The 18,067-nt window shown below is 41.2% G+C and overlaps 1 protein-coding gene across 3 annotated transcripts in view; it reads left to right on the top strand.

The window, feature by feature from the left end:
- Positions 1 to 17,663, top strand: part of LOC100881395 (sodium-coupled monocarboxylate transporter 1) — a 67,762-nt gene extending 50,099 nt beyond the window's left edge. For all 3 annotated transcript variants that reach the window (XM_076538596.1, XM_012290416.2, XM_003705463.3), the window contains 5 exons: positions 3,177 to 3,579; positions 4,629 to 4,803; positions 6,899 to 7,050; positions 8,669 to 8,809; positions 13,499 to 17,663. In XM_076538596.1, the coding sequence (XP_076394711.1) occupies positions 3,221 to 3,579; positions 4,629 to 4,803; positions 6,899 to 7,050; positions 8,669 to 8,809; positions 13,499 to 14,624 (1,953 nt within the window). In that variant the 5' untranslated portion in view covers positions 3,177 to 3,220 and the 3' untranslated portion in view covers positions 14,625 to 17,663. The remainder of the gene's footprint in view (positions 1 to 3,176; positions 3,580 to 4,628; positions 4,804 to 6,898; positions 7,051 to 8,668; positions 8,810 to 13,498) is intronic.
- The last annotated feature ends 404 nt before the right edge of the window (positions 17,664 to 18,067 follow it).

The following is an 18,067-nucleotide window of genomic DNA, read 5'->3' as shown; positions in this document are numbered from 1 at the left end:
TTTGATGTATGGTTTGATGTATGGATATTATGAGATGGGAAGGGAAGGAAATAGGGGAAATGGAAAATTAGGGAATGAGGATAGAGGTGATGAGAAATAGGGAAAATTGGGTAACGTGAAAAATTTGGAAAGTTAAGGAAATTAGGGGAATTTGGGACACTTGAGAAATTTAAGGAATTTATCAAATTTGGGAAATTTTGGAAATTCCGGAAATTAGGGAAACTAGAGAAACTAAGAAAATTAGGGAAATTAGAGGAATTTGAGCAGTTTGGGAAATTTGAAAAATTTGGGAAATTAGGGGAACTAGTAAAATTAAGAAAATTACGGAAATTGGAGGAATTAGGGGAATTTGAGGGGTTTGGGAAATTTGAAAAATTTGAAAAATTTAGGAAATTAGGGAAACTAGGGAAATTAAGAAAATTAGGAAAATTTGGAAAATTAAGGGGACTCGAGGAGTTTAAGAAATTTGAAAAATTTGAGAAATTAGGGGAACTAGGAAAATCAAGAAAATTAGTGAAATTAGGGGAATTTGAGAAATTTGAGGAAATTGGGAAATTATGAAGTGGGAAATTAGGACAATTGGGAATTAGGGAAATTTGGAATTGGAGAAATTGAGAATTGGGAAGATATGGAATTGGGGAAATTGCGAATTGGGGAGATTTGGAATTGGAAAAATTGGGAATTGGGGAAATTAGAGGAATTGGGAAATTGGGAAATTGGGAATTGGGGAAATTGGGAATTGGGGAAATTGGGAATTGGGGAAATTGGGAATTGGGGAAATTGGGAATTGGGGAAATTGGGAATTGGGGAAATTGGGAATTGGGGAAATTGGGAATTGGGGAAATTGGGAATTGGGGAAATTGGGAATTGGGAAAATTGGGAATTGGGGAAATTGGGAATTGGGGAAATTGGGAATTGGGGAAATTGGGAATTGGGGAAATTGGGAATTGGGGAAATTGGGAATTGGGGAAATTGGGAATTGGGGAAATTGGGAATTGAGGAAATTGGGAATTGGGGAAATTGGGAATTGGGGAAATTGGGAAATTGAGAAATTGAGAAATTGAGAAATTGAGAAATTGGGAAATTGGGAGATTGGACAATTGGGAAGTTGGAAAATTGGAAAATTGGGAAATGTGAAATTTAAAAATGTAAAAATTCATGTACCAATAACCCAATATCCTCTATCTAAAGCATGTAGCAGATGTTCTTACAAAATAATTACTATTCATCCACGTATCATTGCATCATCGTCACCACCAGTTGCCCAAAGAGACTGTGATCTCCAACCGTCTCATCCCATCACGGTATTTTCCCCAATTCACCGTCTGAATTCTGTTTTTTCTTCAAGGAAATTTCCACAAGCCGTCTACTCACACGTCTAAGACCCGTTCCTAGAATAGGCGTCGAATTGACACCAACCTAACCATGTACCCTGTGATTTCTCTTCTGGGTTAAGCGATTAAAACGGGAGCGGTCTTTTCCAAGAGACTCGAAGTTTCAGGGTCAAATGTTGCACTCGAGGCTGCTTCAAAAGACGTTCGCGGAGTTTCTGAGAGAAATTGCTGGTTACTCGATGAAAGGAAGTCTCGTATCCCTCTCCATCGTGCTTCTCGATTCGTCTGCAGCCCAAGCGATTATCTCGAATGTGCTTTCGACCAGCACGCATCATATGACCCGTCACGTGCTCCTGTTTATTGTGTTATTTATGACAGCGAGGCCGACTTATCGAAGCGACAGATTATTACGGTTATGCATATCTGTACCGATTTAATACGCTCCTTTGGGAGGGAATTGCAGGAATTCGAGTTCTGCGCAAAAACGAGACTGAAAAATTGATAAAATTTTCATGTCGTTGTAAATTATCGGGGAGCAAATATTTCCTCAAGATTTTACGATGTAATTTTTATAAGAAAAAGATTTTACGCGGCTTAGATGCTGTAAATTCAAGCTTCACTTCCTGCCATTTATGTGCATTGTGATTATGCATTTCATGTGACACCTCTGTTTTTAATCTATGACGTTAACAGACTTTCAAATACTATTCACGTAAATTGTTCTTCAAATCTTACTTCAAATACGAGGAATCACGTTTGAGTGTCTTTTATTTTAGGGGAGGTTGTTTTCAAATAACATGTTTTAACAGATGGCGCTAGTTTTCCTTAAATTTAAAAAGTTACTTTTTCGACATACTGTGTACAGGGTGTGAAAAATTCACAAGAAACACGACAGAAACATAGAGAAACATAAAGTTAGAATTACATCATTAAACGCCCCCATAATTTGCAATATAAAATGTCCAATTTTTCTGAACCGATAAAAACTTACATCCCCATAAACGGCACTAAACGAGTACTAAACCCACCACGGAAAGTCGCGCGAGTAATTCGAAGGTAAAATGCATCCACGGTAAAAAGTTGGAAATAAAGAATGACATAAATCGATAAACATCCGAGCAAACTGGAGCACGAAGGGTTCATTCCACGCAAGATTAAAGTCTGATTAGCGACTGCCTTCGAGTTCCCGTCAATTCGCTATCGCAACGGCGGCGTGCGATCGGCAAACGATCAGTTCCGTCGCTCGCGAAGAATCGGGGAAATATCGTTTCCGTGGAAAACAATCGGTCGGGTTGATTTACATAATCGCTCAATTAGTATCGCATTGGAAAACGTTGGCAAACATCGTGCAAGTAGCGGATAGATAAGGGAAGACACCGTAGCATCTCTAGTCCCTTCCCTCCCCTCCACCGGACAGATAGTCTGCGAACTATCCTCGTCACTCCCGCGGTCCGGCTAGTTCCGTCTTTGTTAGGGTCCAGATATTAACGCGAAGTGGTTCACGGACCGCGTTAGTCACATCGCGACGCCGTACCGATCGCATCGCGCCTCATCTCATCGATAGCGACATTGCGCAACGAGCCGGCACGTTTCGTATAAAAGCGACGTCGTCGAACGACACCGACTCGAACATAGTTCGCGACCTAGACAGCTCGAGACACCAAACCACCTCGAGACCTAGACAACTCGAGACACCGAACCACCTCGAGACACCAAATTACCTCGAGCCTAACTCCAGACACCAAACCACCTCGACCGTTTCGACCGCGTTCAAACACGACGCCATCCAAGTTACCCAACCCATTTAACATCGACACCCTCGATTTTTCCGGTACCACGAAGAATTCGAGGCTAAGGGAAGAAACGGCACCCCAAGAGAGCCCAGGATGACGATCAACGCGTCGTCCATGGTGGTGGACTACCTGGTCTTCATCGGCTGCATCGTAGCGTCCTTCGTCGTACCACTGTGGAGCAAGTTCCGAGGTCGCCGGAAGGAGACCACCAAGGCTGACTATGTGTTCGCGACGGGAAGCGTCTCCATGGGCGCCATGATGCTGTCCATCGCGAGAGGGACTCTGGGAGTTAGGTCCTTTCTGGGGTACCCTTCGGAATTGTACTATAGAGGCAGCGCTATGTGGGAGACCATCTATGGGATGCTGCTTGCTTACCCCATCGTTTGCTTCGTCTTTGTGCCTGTTTATTACAGCCTGGGCATCACGTCTGTTTATCAGTACTTGGATATGAGGTAAAGTTTTGGGAAGTTATGATGGTTTCTTGGTTCGATTTTTGGGAGTTTGGGAGTTTGGAAGTTTGGAAGTTTGGGACTTTGGGACTTTGATGGACAGGTTAGAAGTTAGGAGATTTGAGATTTTATAAGTTTTGGACTTTAGAATTCTGGGATTTTGGGATTTCGAGACTTTGATGGGGATGTTAGGACTTGGCAGATTTGGGATTTTATAAGTTTTGGACTTTAGAATTTTGGGATTTTGGGACTTTGAGACTTTGATGATGACGTTGGTACTTAGGAGATGTGGGATTTTAGAAGTTTTGGACTTTAAGGTTTCTGGGACTTAGAGATATTGGGACTTTAGAATTTTGAGATTTTTTTATGATGGACATTTGCAACTTTGGGACTTGGGGACGCTAACACGTTACAAGTTTGAATAGTTTGAATTTTGTGTCCTCATAAATTTGGGACTTTGATATGTTGGAACGTGTGGAGCTTGGGAACGTTAAGTTTTTAGAAGTTTTGGATTTTAGAATTAGAAGTTTTGAGATTGTTGTGACTTTGGAATTTTGGGATTCTTTATCTATGAGCATTTGCAACTTTGAACCATGAGGACGCTAATAGGTTAGAACGTTGAATTGTTTGAATTTTGTGTCCTCAGTTATTTGGGACTCTACTTCTGAACATAAACTTCCACAGTTTTTTAATTATGACAATTTATGACTTTGTTGCACTGTCACACTGTTAAAACTCACAAATTTTATAATGAGTCCTATTAGACAAAATCTTGATTCTCTAAAAAACAAACGCTGGAAAATTATTAAAGATTCCAAAACTTGAGTCCTCAAAGCTTCAGAATCTCGAGACAGTTTCTCTAAACTGACCATAACCTATCGCATAGAAAACATGAATCACAAATCACCAGAAAATAAATTTCCAAGCAAAAGAAATGAAGTAAATTAATTTCCTCGTTGATATCGCATTACGAACCTTGAAACCATCTCCGAGTTTAACGATTATGTCCGGCGACCAGTCACAGCACTTTGTAATTATGCTAATCTGTGCAGGTTCAAGTCGAAGATAGTGAGATGCCTCGCCAGTTTCTCGTACGTGATACGTAGCCTGCTGAACTTGGCCGTCACGATATTCACGCCTTGCGTCGCTCTGAAGACCGTGATAGGTCTGCCATATTGGGCTAGCATCATCGGGATCACCACGATTTCGGTCATCTTCACTCTGATGGTATGTATAATATCAAACTCTACAGATTGATCCATTTACACACAAATTTTAGCCTTCGGCAAATTTCTGTAGCTTAGAATCTTGACGAGTTAGATTTATCGCTGTTTGATATATGAGATTGGTTAGAAGTATTTATCAATGTAAATTGCTTCGTTAACTATTTGAAATTGGATGTTGCTTACACTTTGAAGGAAATGTGTCATGTAATGATATGGAACATGTGGGTGGGGATGTGGAACATAGGGTGTAGAAATTTGGGAGGTAGAGATTTAGATATGTGGGACTATATTAGGGTTTACTAGGAGATCTAGTGATATGACACATATCATATATGTAACTCATATGTTATGTGATATGTTACTCATATGTTATGTTACCATTACACATATGTATATGTCACTTGAACAATACGTATAAAACTTGGGTCTACATAAAAATACACATGTTTGTCGACATAACACATGTCATATATTTATGTCATATGTTACACATATGTTATATGTTATATTACACATATGCAAATTTCACTTGAACAGTGTGTATATAACTTGACTCTACATAAAAATACACATGTTTGTCAACATAACACATGTCATATATTTATGTCATATGTTACACATATGTTATATGCTATATTACACATACGTAAATTTCACTTGAACAGTGTATATATAACTTGACTCTACATAAAGATACACATGTTTGTCGACATAACACATATCATATATTTACATGATATGTTACACATATGTTATATGTCACATTACACATATGTATATTGTGAGTAGCATTGAAAGTTTGAGTTCAAGGTAATTACACATATGTATATTTACCTTGAACTCAAACTTTCAATGCTACTTTCAAATTTCCTTTACCCTCATTTTTAGATCACAGGTGACACATGTGATAATACACATATGATACAGATAATCACATATGATAATATTGATAATACACACACGATAACACGTGATAATAAATGAATGACGTCAAACTTGCATCACAAAAAATATAAAATGTAAATAATTTACCTGCAACCCGTCTCAAAACAGTGTGCAATCCTTTATAAAAAGCGTTTAAACAAACACAGAACGTACACCGCTCTATTAAAGCTCTAAAGCAGTTAAAGCTTAAACCGTAATGGCAACGTAAAAGCTAGTCCACGTTTATGTACAATTGTTCACGGACAAATATTTGCAGGGCAAACATTTGCCCCAGTGCAACAACAAGAGGACACCAAGAACTAAACATTTGCCCGAAAACGCGTCTACAATTATTTGTCCCCTTGTTTTTGTACATTCGCAAACATTTTTCATTGATTCCGAGACATCTCGATGAATTATTCATACGTTCTCATTAATCTATCGAGTTTCGAGCGGAAGAATTATTTGATAATTAAAGAACTTATTAACAAAATATTCGTATATTCAAAAAATTCTAATACTCAAATAATGTTAAGTAAAAAATATTCAAAGATACTGTCGAACAGATGCACTATTTTAAAATCGCCATGTCCGGTTGCATTTATGGCGAGTCAATTATTCAGATACCAAAGAGTTTACCCCTTCGAGGTGCATTTCCGGCCGGAACGATCGTAAATACTGTACGTCCGTAAAACTTTTATACATATATCGAGGACAGCGTGGCCATTTCCTTCGCGATTTCGATTTCTGAATTGTTCATGTTGTGGAAATCACCTGTGATCGTCAGATCTTTTATAGAGAGAGAATACAGAATTTAAATATACTCCACTAGATTTTTGATATTCTGAGAAGAGATACGTTTTTAAAATAGGTATTTGTATTCAAAGATTTATGTAAAAATTTATATTTGGAAAATTGATAAGGTAAATATATAGTATTGCAAATTTATGATACTTTCGATGCGATATTAAGTATGATTTGATGAGATATAAAATATTTGATATTGATTACACGCCAATTTCGTGGTATATTATTTCACGTAACATTTTACAATATTATGTAACAAATTAATCTTTCAATAAAGCACTGACAAAACAGTACAAAATAATTGCGGGTCCTTCAAATTAATATTAATATCATTTAAAAATGTAATATTTTCGTTCCGTCTCCAGGGAGGTCTGCAGGCAGCCATCTTGTCAGACGTAATACAAGGTGTAACAATGATCGGCGTCTCCTTGGTGATAATTCTTCGAGGTGCAATTGATATCGGTCCGGTTCAAGTCTTCAACGTGACGTACGAACGTGGAAGATTAGATTTCTTTGAGTGAGTATATGTTTATGAATATTCAAACTAAGCCCACATAAGAACAATATATGACGCAGTACTTGAGTCACATGTGCTTGAGCCAAACATTTCAATTACTTTCACTGCTATTAATGAGATCAAAAGTAGTCGATGGATTTGGGGACTTTTACGTCCATCGCCAATGTCATTTCAAGGTCAACATTGAGGAAAAACGATGAGGTGAAATGATATAAATAATTAACTCATTTTTTTATTGTTAATATTTCAAGGTTAATATGTTAATACATTCAAGGTTAATATTTATTGTTAATATATTTTGAGAACCTTGAAATATTTGCAGTGAAGTGTAGAGATGGCTGAAGTCAATATTTGAGATTTTATCTACTGACGCACCTGGTGTGTCATGGGTTAAGGGGTTAGCAAGCTTCGAAATCCCTACGTCTCCATCTGCCGTATTCTCACGCGCCGTATTTCCACGCGCCGTAGTTTCACGCATCGTAGTTCCACGCGCCGTAGTTCTGCACGTCGTAGTACCACGCGCCATAATTCCACGCGCTATAGTTCCACGCGTCGTAGTTCCACGCACTGTATTCTCACGCGTAGGTATCTCCACGCGTCGTATTCTCACGCATAGACATCTTCACGCGCCGTATTCTCACGCACCGTATTTCCACGCACCGTATTTCCACGCACCGTATTCTCACGCACCGTATTCTCACGCGTCATATTTCCACGCGCCGTATTTCCACGCATCGTATTCTCACGCGTCGTATTACAACGCGCCGAATTTTCACGCGTAGGTATCTCCACGCGCCGTATTCTCACGCACCGTATTTCCACGCATCGTATTCTCACGCGTCATATTTCCACGCGCCGTATTTCCACGCACCGTATTCTCACGCGTCGTATTACAACGCATCGAATTTTCACGCATAGATATCTGCACGCGCCATATTCTCACGCTCCGTATATTCCCAAGGAATTTCACAAATATACTTGCAAATTTCCACATCCCCAATTCCTATATCCCCCCAACTACATCCCCCACCTCCCACATCTCTCCCACATCTCATCACAAATATCCTAAAGTATCCACCTGCACATTTACACAAATCAATCCCTCCCCAAAATGAAGCGACATCGCAATCCCGTACATCTTTTTCTCGCCCAATATAGAGACAGGGACCCGTAAAGACGAATATCTCCCTGGGACGAACTAGACAGAATCGAAAGGGGTTGATTTCGAATCATTGTTTTATCGCCGGCTTCGGACAACCGGCTCGTTGTAAACGATGAATAGCTGAGCAGTCTGAGACCAGCAATAAAATTACCCGACATTCATCGCGTCGTTCCAATTCAAAACAGCAGTTCCTCCCCTTTCGCGCGGGCGAACAAAGGCGGCGAAACAAAGTAACCCCGATTTACGGCCACGGAAACGAATAGGGTACCTGACGGATTTGCCTCGAGTCTACGTTTCCTCCGACGAAACTTTTTGAATGGATAAAGAGCCATTCTCTTTAGAGACGCTCCTTACGTCGCAGACGGTTCAGGAGAATGGATAGCATCAATCAGCGACACATCCATTTCTTCTCTTTTTTCGCGATCCTGAATTAATCTGGACGGAATCTCTTTTTAGCATGGAATTGGATCCCACGGTTCGTGTCACCACGCTGTCGGCGACCTTGGGACAGCTGTTTATGAGTTTGTCGATCTTTGGGTGCCAGCAGAATTTTGTGCAGAGGTACTGCAGCATGACTAGTCAACGGAAGGTCGTTAAGTAAGTAATTTTTATTTTATCTTGAGCTAACAGTAATTTGGAATTATTTAATTTTACGCGCCGTAGTTCCACGCATTAAATATTCCTGCATGACATCGTTCTACGCGCCATAATTCCACGCACCGTAGTTCCACGCGTCGTAGTTCCACGCGCCATAATTCCACGCGCCGTAGTTCCACGCGCTGTAGTTCCACGCGCTGTAGTTCCACGCGTCGTAGTTCCACGCGTCGTAGTTCCACGCCCCATAATTCCATGCGCTGTAATTCCACGCGTCGTAGTTCCACGCGCTGTATTCTCACGTGTAGGTATCTCCACGCGTCGTATTCTCACGCGTAGGTATTTCCACGCGCCGTATTCTCACGCGAGGGTATCTCCACGCACCGAATTTTCAAGCGTAGGTATTTCCACGTGTCGTATTCTCACGCGTAGGTATCTGCACGCGCCGTATTCTCACGCGTCGGTAACTCCACACGTCGGTAACTCCACGTGCCGTATTCTCACGCGTCGTATCGCCACGCGCCGTATTCTCACGCGTCGTATCTCCACGCGCCGTATTTTCATGCGTAGATATCTCCACGCGCCGTATTCTCACGCCTTGGTATCTCCACGCGCCGTATTCTCACGCGTAGGTATCTCCCCGTGCCGTATTCTCACGCGTCCTATTTCCACGCGACCCACTTCCACGCGTCGATAGTTACACATTTCATTTCAAAAACCTAAATAATGACAAGTTTTCATAATGAACCTATTTTAACAATCTGACAATTATTTATTTCAACTAAAAATAGTTTTGGACATGTAAAAGAAAGTTTAATAGCTACTTTATCTATTACCGATACAGGTAATTGGTTGAAATACAACTTTTCTCTTTGGAAAACGTTATCTTGGAAATTATAGTTCTATTTCCGTAAGCGAAGTCACCGAAAGTTCGCGAGTCACTTATCGACTGTTTCCCCTAGAGACATATCCCATCGGCGATCTCGAGAAGTGCCTTAGCGATCTCTTTTAATTCGAAGGTTTCAATTAAGAGGTGAATTTTGACGGGGAAAGGCAGATGCTCGAAAATGAGTCACGCTGACGAGACGCAATTTTTGCCCACAGCTCGTTATCATATCAGTTATTATTATGATCCAGCCGCATGCTTCGCGTGCTACCGTATGATAACCAGTCACCTCGCATTATGCAAATTGTGACACTTATCTCACCATTATTTTCAGTACTGTGTGGTCGCTAATCACCTTTACGGTTTATCGTAATCACGGACAAACAGATCGACCTCCTCAATTTATGTCCTTCGTTTCGACTATTAATTGAGACTGCTCCTTCTTTAAATATCGTACGTCACTTCATATTTGGCACAAAATGAAACATTTTTATGTATACTTGCTGTTTATGCACTTTGATATATTTGCAACATGTTTGCACATTTCATATCATGTTTATGAGTGATCATAAAATATTATCGTGCTAGGAAAATGTTTTGCATCAACTGGCAATATGTTGTATAATAGTGATTTATCATTTTCTTTGAAGTTGATCGACACTTGAATGTTGTATTGTAGCACAAGATGTTATCCGACATTATATAATTTTTAATAACTTTTTTGTGTTCGACAATTTGCTACATAATTTCAAAAATGTTGCATCACATTTTGTAATTTCTTGTTTCAGTGACATTTGGTAGCGTCTTATTTTAACAACATTTTATAACATTTTATTTTAACAACATTTTATAACATATTTTTTTAACAACATTTTAAAACATATTTTTTTGACAACATTTTATGACATATTTTTTTAACAATCTTTTTAAAACATATTTTTTTGGCAACATTTTATGACATATTTTTTTAACAATCTTTTTAAAACATATTTTTATGACAACATTTTATGACATCCTTTTTTAACAACATTTTATGACCTCTTTTTTAACAACATTTTACGACATCATATATTAACAGCATTTGACAGCGTACATGTATGAGAACATTTTATAATATACTTCCAGAGCAATATATCACAAGCTCGGCTATAAACTATTTCAGGTTAGAATTTTAGTTTAACAAGTACAACGGATGTTATATAACGAATAGTCTAGAGGAGCATAGACGTAGAAACGATAGAAATGACAGTTCGCGCAGTGAAAAATTGCCAGGAATCTAAAGGAGAACGAAGTAAAACAAACGCGATCCTTTTGGAAAACGAGAGATATTACGGTTGCGAAAAGTCGATCGATCATCGCTTGAAACGCGAAAGCAAACACGCAGCCACGTATCTGGCTGCGCGAGGTCCGCATTCAAAAATGCGACAAACGAATCGTCAATTTCAGAGACAATTTATCTCTCCTTTTTTTTACCCCAACGAAACATCAACGGTGGCCTATGCGCAGAGGTGTTTTCCCGACGCGTTCGTTTTATTAGAGTATAAATCTGAAAAGCCTCAGGTCAGTTTGTCACGTCGAAAACGTTCCCGCGGTATATGGACTTTTATTAGAATATAATCGTGCCTGGGCACGATAAAAACGTTTTCTCGAATGATATTTTTTTTTATTGGAATATAACCGCGATACTGCATACCGCAAAACGAACCGCGTTATTGTACGTTTCGGTTGCTGATAAAGCTTTCGTCGCGAATATTATTGGTTTTGGAATAAAATACGCGTGAAAATTGCTAAATGTTGAAAACGGGATTTCAACGTTTTTATTACAATCGCATTGGCGTGGTTAAGTACTCAAATTTCTACTGTTTTCGGATTTTATAAGTCCAACTAGTTTCAAGCCTTCTGATTCTCAAATTTACTGTATTTGTACGCGTTGTATTTACCACGCGCCGTATTTCCATGCGCCGTATTTTCACGCGACGTATTTCCACGCGCCGTATTCTCACGCGTGATATTTCCACGCGCCATACTTCCACGCGTCGTATTTCCATGCGCCATACTTCCACGCGTCGTATTTCCACGCGCCGTATTCTCACGCACCGTACCTCCATGCATTGTATTTACCACGCGTCGTATTTCCACGCGCCGTAATCTCACGCGTCGTATTTCCACGCCCCATACTTCCACGCGTCGTATTTCCACGCACCGTACCTCCACGCATTGTATTTACCACGCGTCGTATTTCCACGCGCCGTAATCTCACGCGTCGTATTTACACGCGCCGTAATCTCACGCGTCATATTTCCACGCGCCATACTTTCACGCGTCGTATTTGCCTCGCGCCGTATTCTCACGCGTCGTATTTCCACGCGTCATATTTCTAAATTCCCAAAGTCCCGAACTCCTCAAATTCTAAAATTCCCCAATTCCAAGTCTCCCTATTTTCAAATTCCTCCAATTCTTTAGCCCCTGAATTTTCTAATTCCCTAATTTCCAAATCTCCCAATCTTCAAATTCCCAAATCCTCACATCCCCAAATTCTAAAACACCCAAATATAAAAAATTTCTAATATAAAAATTACTTGATTTCCACATCCCTAAATTCCAAAATCAAATTTCCAAACTCTGAAATTCCCCAACAGCTACGCCAATGACTACCCATTAAATTCCCACTCGTTTTAGGTCGTTATCACGTTCGGAAAGTGCTGGAACGAATCACTTTTGCGCTGCACGTGTGAAATTCGTATTCGAAACTGATTTTCCTGCGATCTACTATTTAGAGAACGCTTTTCGATTCATAGGATTGTGGTCTCATTTTCCGTTAGCACATAATCAATGAGTCCTTCGTTTCGGTTAGAGTGTGGGGTTATATGTGGCACGCGGCCAAACTTCTAGCGATGGCTCTATCTAAGGTCAAGCTCTGTTGAAGAATGTGAGAATACACACTGTTGAAAGCTTGTTCAAAGCTTTATTCAATTTTTGAGAAATTTTTAGAGAAAATTTGGTGTCTCTATATCTTCACATACTCACATATTCACATCCACACGTCTCCATGTTATCAGATCCCCATATGGTCACATTTATATATCCTCACATTCCCATACCGTCACATTCCCATATCCTCACAGCCCTATATCCTCACATTCTCATATCCTCACATCCTCATATCCTCATATCCTCATATTCTCACATCCCTATATCCTCACATCCCCGTATCCTCACATCCCCATATCCTCACATCCCCTAATCCTCACATCCCCATATCCTCACATCCCCATATCCTCACATCCCCATATCCTCACATCCCCATATCCTCACATCCCCATATCCTCACATCCCCTAATCCTTACGTCTCCATATACCTTCACATCGCTATATCCTCACATCCCTATATCCTCACATCCCTATATCCTCACATCCCCATATCCTCACATCCCCATATCCTCACATCCCAATATCCTCACATCCCCATATCCTCATATCCCAATATCCTCATATCCCAATATCCTCACATCCCCATATCCTCACATCCCCATATCCTCACATCCCCTAATCCTCACGTCTCCATATACCTTCACATCCCTATATCCTCACATCCCCTAATCCTCACGTCTCCATATACCTTCACATCCCTATATCCTCACATCCCCATATCCTCACATCCTCATCTCTTAATCCTAAACCTAACCTTGATGCTAGGTTTCCTTTATCCTAAGGTCCATAAATTCCTGCTAAAAAGTTGTTCGACCACTATTCAAGCAACATTCAAGTAATTCTAATTCTAAGAGTGTCTATCTTCTTTTTTCCAGGACAATGCTGGCCAATATGCCGATAATCTTCGTGCTGTTCTCCCTCTCCTGGGTGGTCGGCATGGTGATATTCGCCAACTACGCAGACTGCGACCCGCTATCTCTCGGCTACATCTCGAAATTCGACGAGATCGTGCCGTTCTACGTTCAAGACAAGTTCCTGAACTTCCCCGGTCTTCTGGGTCTAGTGATGGCGACGCTGTTCAACAGCGCGTTGACATTGGCGGTCTCGAACCTGAACTCGCTCGCCACGGTCACGTTCGAGGACTTCTTCAGCCAGATCCCATCGCTGAGCGATCTGAAAGATAGCCAGCAGTTACGGCTCATCAAGCTGATCAGCGTTATCTACGGAGTGCTGATAGTAGGCGTGAGTTTCCTGGTGGCGATGTTGTCCGGAGTGATCGAGTCCTCGATGCTGATGACGTCCGCCACTTCCGGCCCCCTGCTGGGCGTCTTCTTGTTGGCCATGCTGGTGCCGTGCGCGAACTGGAAGGGCGCGGCGGCGGGGATGATCTTCAGCCACGTGACCACCTTGTGGATCACTTTTGGACACCTGACGGTCAGCAACGACGTGGAGACCTTGCCTCTGTCTACGGAGAAGTGCGACAACGAGACGTTCTCTCCGTGGCTGGCCCAGCCCGTCAGTCCCATGCTCTCCACAAATGTTACGAACCTTCTCCGAAGCAGTGACGTAGCTGAGGCCCCTATGGGACCCCTCCAGTACATATACAGCATAACGTACATGTACTACGCTCTCATCGGCAGTCTCTCGACGGTCATCGTCGGCATTATCGTCAGCCTCATCACCGCCGACCCGCAAAGAGACATGTACGAGCAGCATCTGCTCCACCCACTCGCGGTGAAGATCTCGAGATTCTTCCCAGGAAGACGAAGACTGTACGCCAGCAGCACTCGGTTGCAGAACGAACACAACGTAGCCAACGCCACTTCGTCCTCGTCGGTGACCTCCATCGCCAACGGCACCGAGAAGTCCACACCTCTTCAGGGTGTCGTGGACGATAACGGGATGCTGCGTATCAACGTCGACTACATCGAGAAGCTCAATGCCCTGAAGAGCATGTCCCTGGACGTCACCAACGAGGTCAGCAAAGGCACCCGGCTGTGAAACCTTGCGAACGTTTCAAGTATTCGAGTCTTTTTTTTTCATTTTTATAGTGTAGATCGGCGAGTGAACTTTTCGACGGAGTCGAATGATGCTCTTGGTAGAATTAGGTAGTATTATGTTATACCGATATTAGCGTAGATTTAGCGGATATGGTAGATCGAATCGGTCTGGAGGATCGATTATAAAGTGGTACTTTGATGGTCAGCGTCCAGCGGAGTATTTAAAGTTACAGGGTAGACGCTAGTACAAAGATATGTAGACGGGGAATGGCTGGAGGTGGTCACGTGGTAGTAAATCTGGTTTCTTATGTGGATACTTGATATCTTGTATCACCATGTGTTTAATAATGGACTTATAAGGTTTACTAATGGAGTGACGACATATTTTTATGTCTTCGTGTAGGACATGAGTGGATCAAGGTGCCATGCTGTATATATATTTTGCAAAATATTCCTAAATTCCCTACATCTTGAAGTCTGCAATCGAAATTCCTAGATGAACAAATAGGTCCTCAAGTTTCTGGAACGTCAAGTGTCAAGACTTGAAAGTCCCTAGATTCTCAAATTCTCAGACTCTGAAATTCTTAGATGAACAAACTTTTAGATCCACAAATCCCTAGAATCTCACAACTCAGGACTTAAGAAATCCCTAGATCCTGAAATCCTTAGAGTCCAAAATCCCTGAATGACCAAACCTTCAGAACCCCAAGTCCCTACAATCCCATATCTCAAAACTTGAAAAATCTCTGGATCCTGAAATCCTAAGATCCTGAAATCCCTAGAATCCCAAATCTCAGGACTTAGGAATCCCTAGAATCCCAAATTTCAAGGTTTAAAAAACCCCTAGATCCTCAAATCCTTAGAGTCCAAAATCCCTAAATGACCAAACCTTCAGAACCCCAAGTCCCTGGAATCCCACATCTCAAAACTTAAAAAATCCCTAGAATCCCAAATCTCAAGGTTCAAAAAATCCCTAGATCCTGAAATCTTCAGACCCCAAAATCCCCAAATGACCGAACCTTCAGATCCCCAAATCCCTAGAATCCCAAATCTCAGGACTTAGAAATCTCTAGAATCCCAAATCTCACGGTTTAAAAATCCCTAGATCCTGAAATCTTCAGACCCCAAAATCCCCAAATGACCAAACCTTCAGATCCCCAAATCCCTAGAATCCCATATCTCAAAACTTAAAAAATCCCTAGAATCCCAAATTTTAAGGTTTAAAAAATCCCTAGATCCTGAAGTCTTCAGACCCCAAAATCCCCAAATGATCAAACCTTCAGATCCCCAAATCCCTAGAATCCCAAAATCCCTAGTTCCTCAATTTTCAAGCGTCCAAATCTCAAATCTCGTAAGAAACTAAATCCCTAGATCTGCAACCTCCCAAAATTCTAAAAATTCCAAATTCCCTAAAAAATAATGGAAGTCCAAAAAAAATATTTTTTGCTGTTGCACGAAGTTAGATGTCGCGATTTATTGTCACGTGAAAACGCACCTTAAGCCTCCTCGATCAAACGAGCCGTGTACACATTGTGCCCTGCACATGAAGTTTCACGTGTGTGCGTGCGGAGAGCAATCGCGTGTTAAGTAGATTCGGGGAAGAATGCGTTTACGCGTCTCGTTCGAGAATTAAACTCGCTCGGTTCTTTACAAGATTTCCGTCGAGCACGCAACGGGGTTAGAGCTACGAACGCTGGCATTTATCGATGCACGAAAAGTATGCGTCTCGTTGCACCACCCCGCTCGCTCGATTTGCAATCTCGTTTCCTTCCTTCTTTTTCTCCTTTTTTCCCCTTCGTACGAGACTGATGGCCCCTTCGTACGCGGAGCACTTAAGAAGAAAACGTAGTTTCGAATTCACGAAACTTTTAATCCCCTTTTTCTCTCTCTTTCGCTGACGCATCAGTCTTCATTTGCGGGACTCGTCTCGCAAATTTGCCATACGGACACTTGTACGTTATACGTACGCTAATACTCATCGTTTAAGTATGGACCGTTTACGGAATTTTTCGGGATTTTAGTGCATACTGTAATTGTAATTGATTATCGATAATTGACAGCAGTAATCATTCAATGAATGATTATTTTGATTAGCGTTAAATATGCACTGATATTTGAAATAAAGTAGCAATTCGATATAATACGTAACGCGTTAATTCGATATTAATTAGAAGCGCAATCATCTGGTAATTAATAATTGATTATCGGATTAATCATGCTCTTTGATTGCGACTCCGATTACTTCCCTTGTTCATTAGCCGCGGATTACAGAGATCGATAATCGCTTGATCATAGTCATTATCTATTAATCCGAGTTCACTTGCACCCCGAAAAATTAACCTGTATTAATTTTGACCTTTGATCAATTAATTTGCACTTGAGAATTGTTAACCTCTCCTACCCTTTCATTAATCAGAATCAAATTGAATTTGAATCCTTCATAAAATTAATTGATCAAAGGAGTAATTCGTCTGCACTTGCTAATTGTAAGTGATTAACGAGATTACGTTTATCCCCTGTAAATATAAAACGTGTCTTAGCAATTTAGCCAAGTGAACCGTTCGTTATCCACCTTTGACGAAATGATCTTTGACATTTCTCGAATGCCTCGAAACTCTCGGAGAATCCGTATCCAGGTCCGCCCCTGCGTTAGCGTGTAACGAAAGTATTGAATCGTGATAAGATTGCGAGGAATCAAGTGGATGTTAATGCGTCCGTTGCGCAAGGTTCAGATTCTTAAGGTCATAGTTCTCTCGCTCAAAGACGAGCTTATGCAAGTGAAAAGGAGAACACCGTCGACGACGGAACTCGACGGAACGTTATGTGTGTGTGTATGACGGAGAGACGTTCTCCGCTCTGTTTCCGCGATATTATTACGTTTTATGTACGTCTCATGAATTGCGTGTTATTTTTGTTACGACTATGAATTGAGAGGTTGGACGATGCGAGTTGTCGAATGATCTGCACACGAGATATCGTGAATAATTTATTTTGTTCTTTTTTGCAATATAAATATACGTTTTGTAAGTGTTGCGTTGAACAGATGTGCATTGTTTTCTTATTCTACCCTTCACTATATTGTTGCTCGTGCGAAATGATTTGTTTTTCTTCACACGTCGTATTGTCACGCGGGGTAATTTCACGCATTATATTTCGAACGTGTCGAATTTTTATGCACTGTACTCTCACGCATTGTATTTATCACGTATTGTATTGCCACGCGTTATATTTCCACGCGTGGCAGTTACTACGCACCGTATTTCCACGCGCCATAATTCCACACGCCATAGTTCCACGCGCCATAATTCCACGCGCCATAGTTCCACGCGCCATAGTTCCACGCGTCATAGCTCCACGCGTCATAGTTCCACGCGTCATAGATCCACGCGTTGCATTTACCACGCGCAGCAATTTCCACGCACCGTATTTCCACGCGCCGTATTT

This window comes from Megachile rotundata, chromosome 13, assembly GCF_050947335.1.
Source record: "Megachile rotundata isolate GNS110a chromosome 13, iyMegRotu1, whole genome shotgun sequence".
NCBI classification, from domain to species: domain Eukaryota; kingdom Metazoa; phylum Arthropoda; class Insecta; order Hymenoptera; family Megachilidae; genus Megachile; species Megachile rotundata.
Note: the sequence above shows the minus strand (reverse complement) of the source record. Positions and strands in the feature narration are given on the sequence as shown.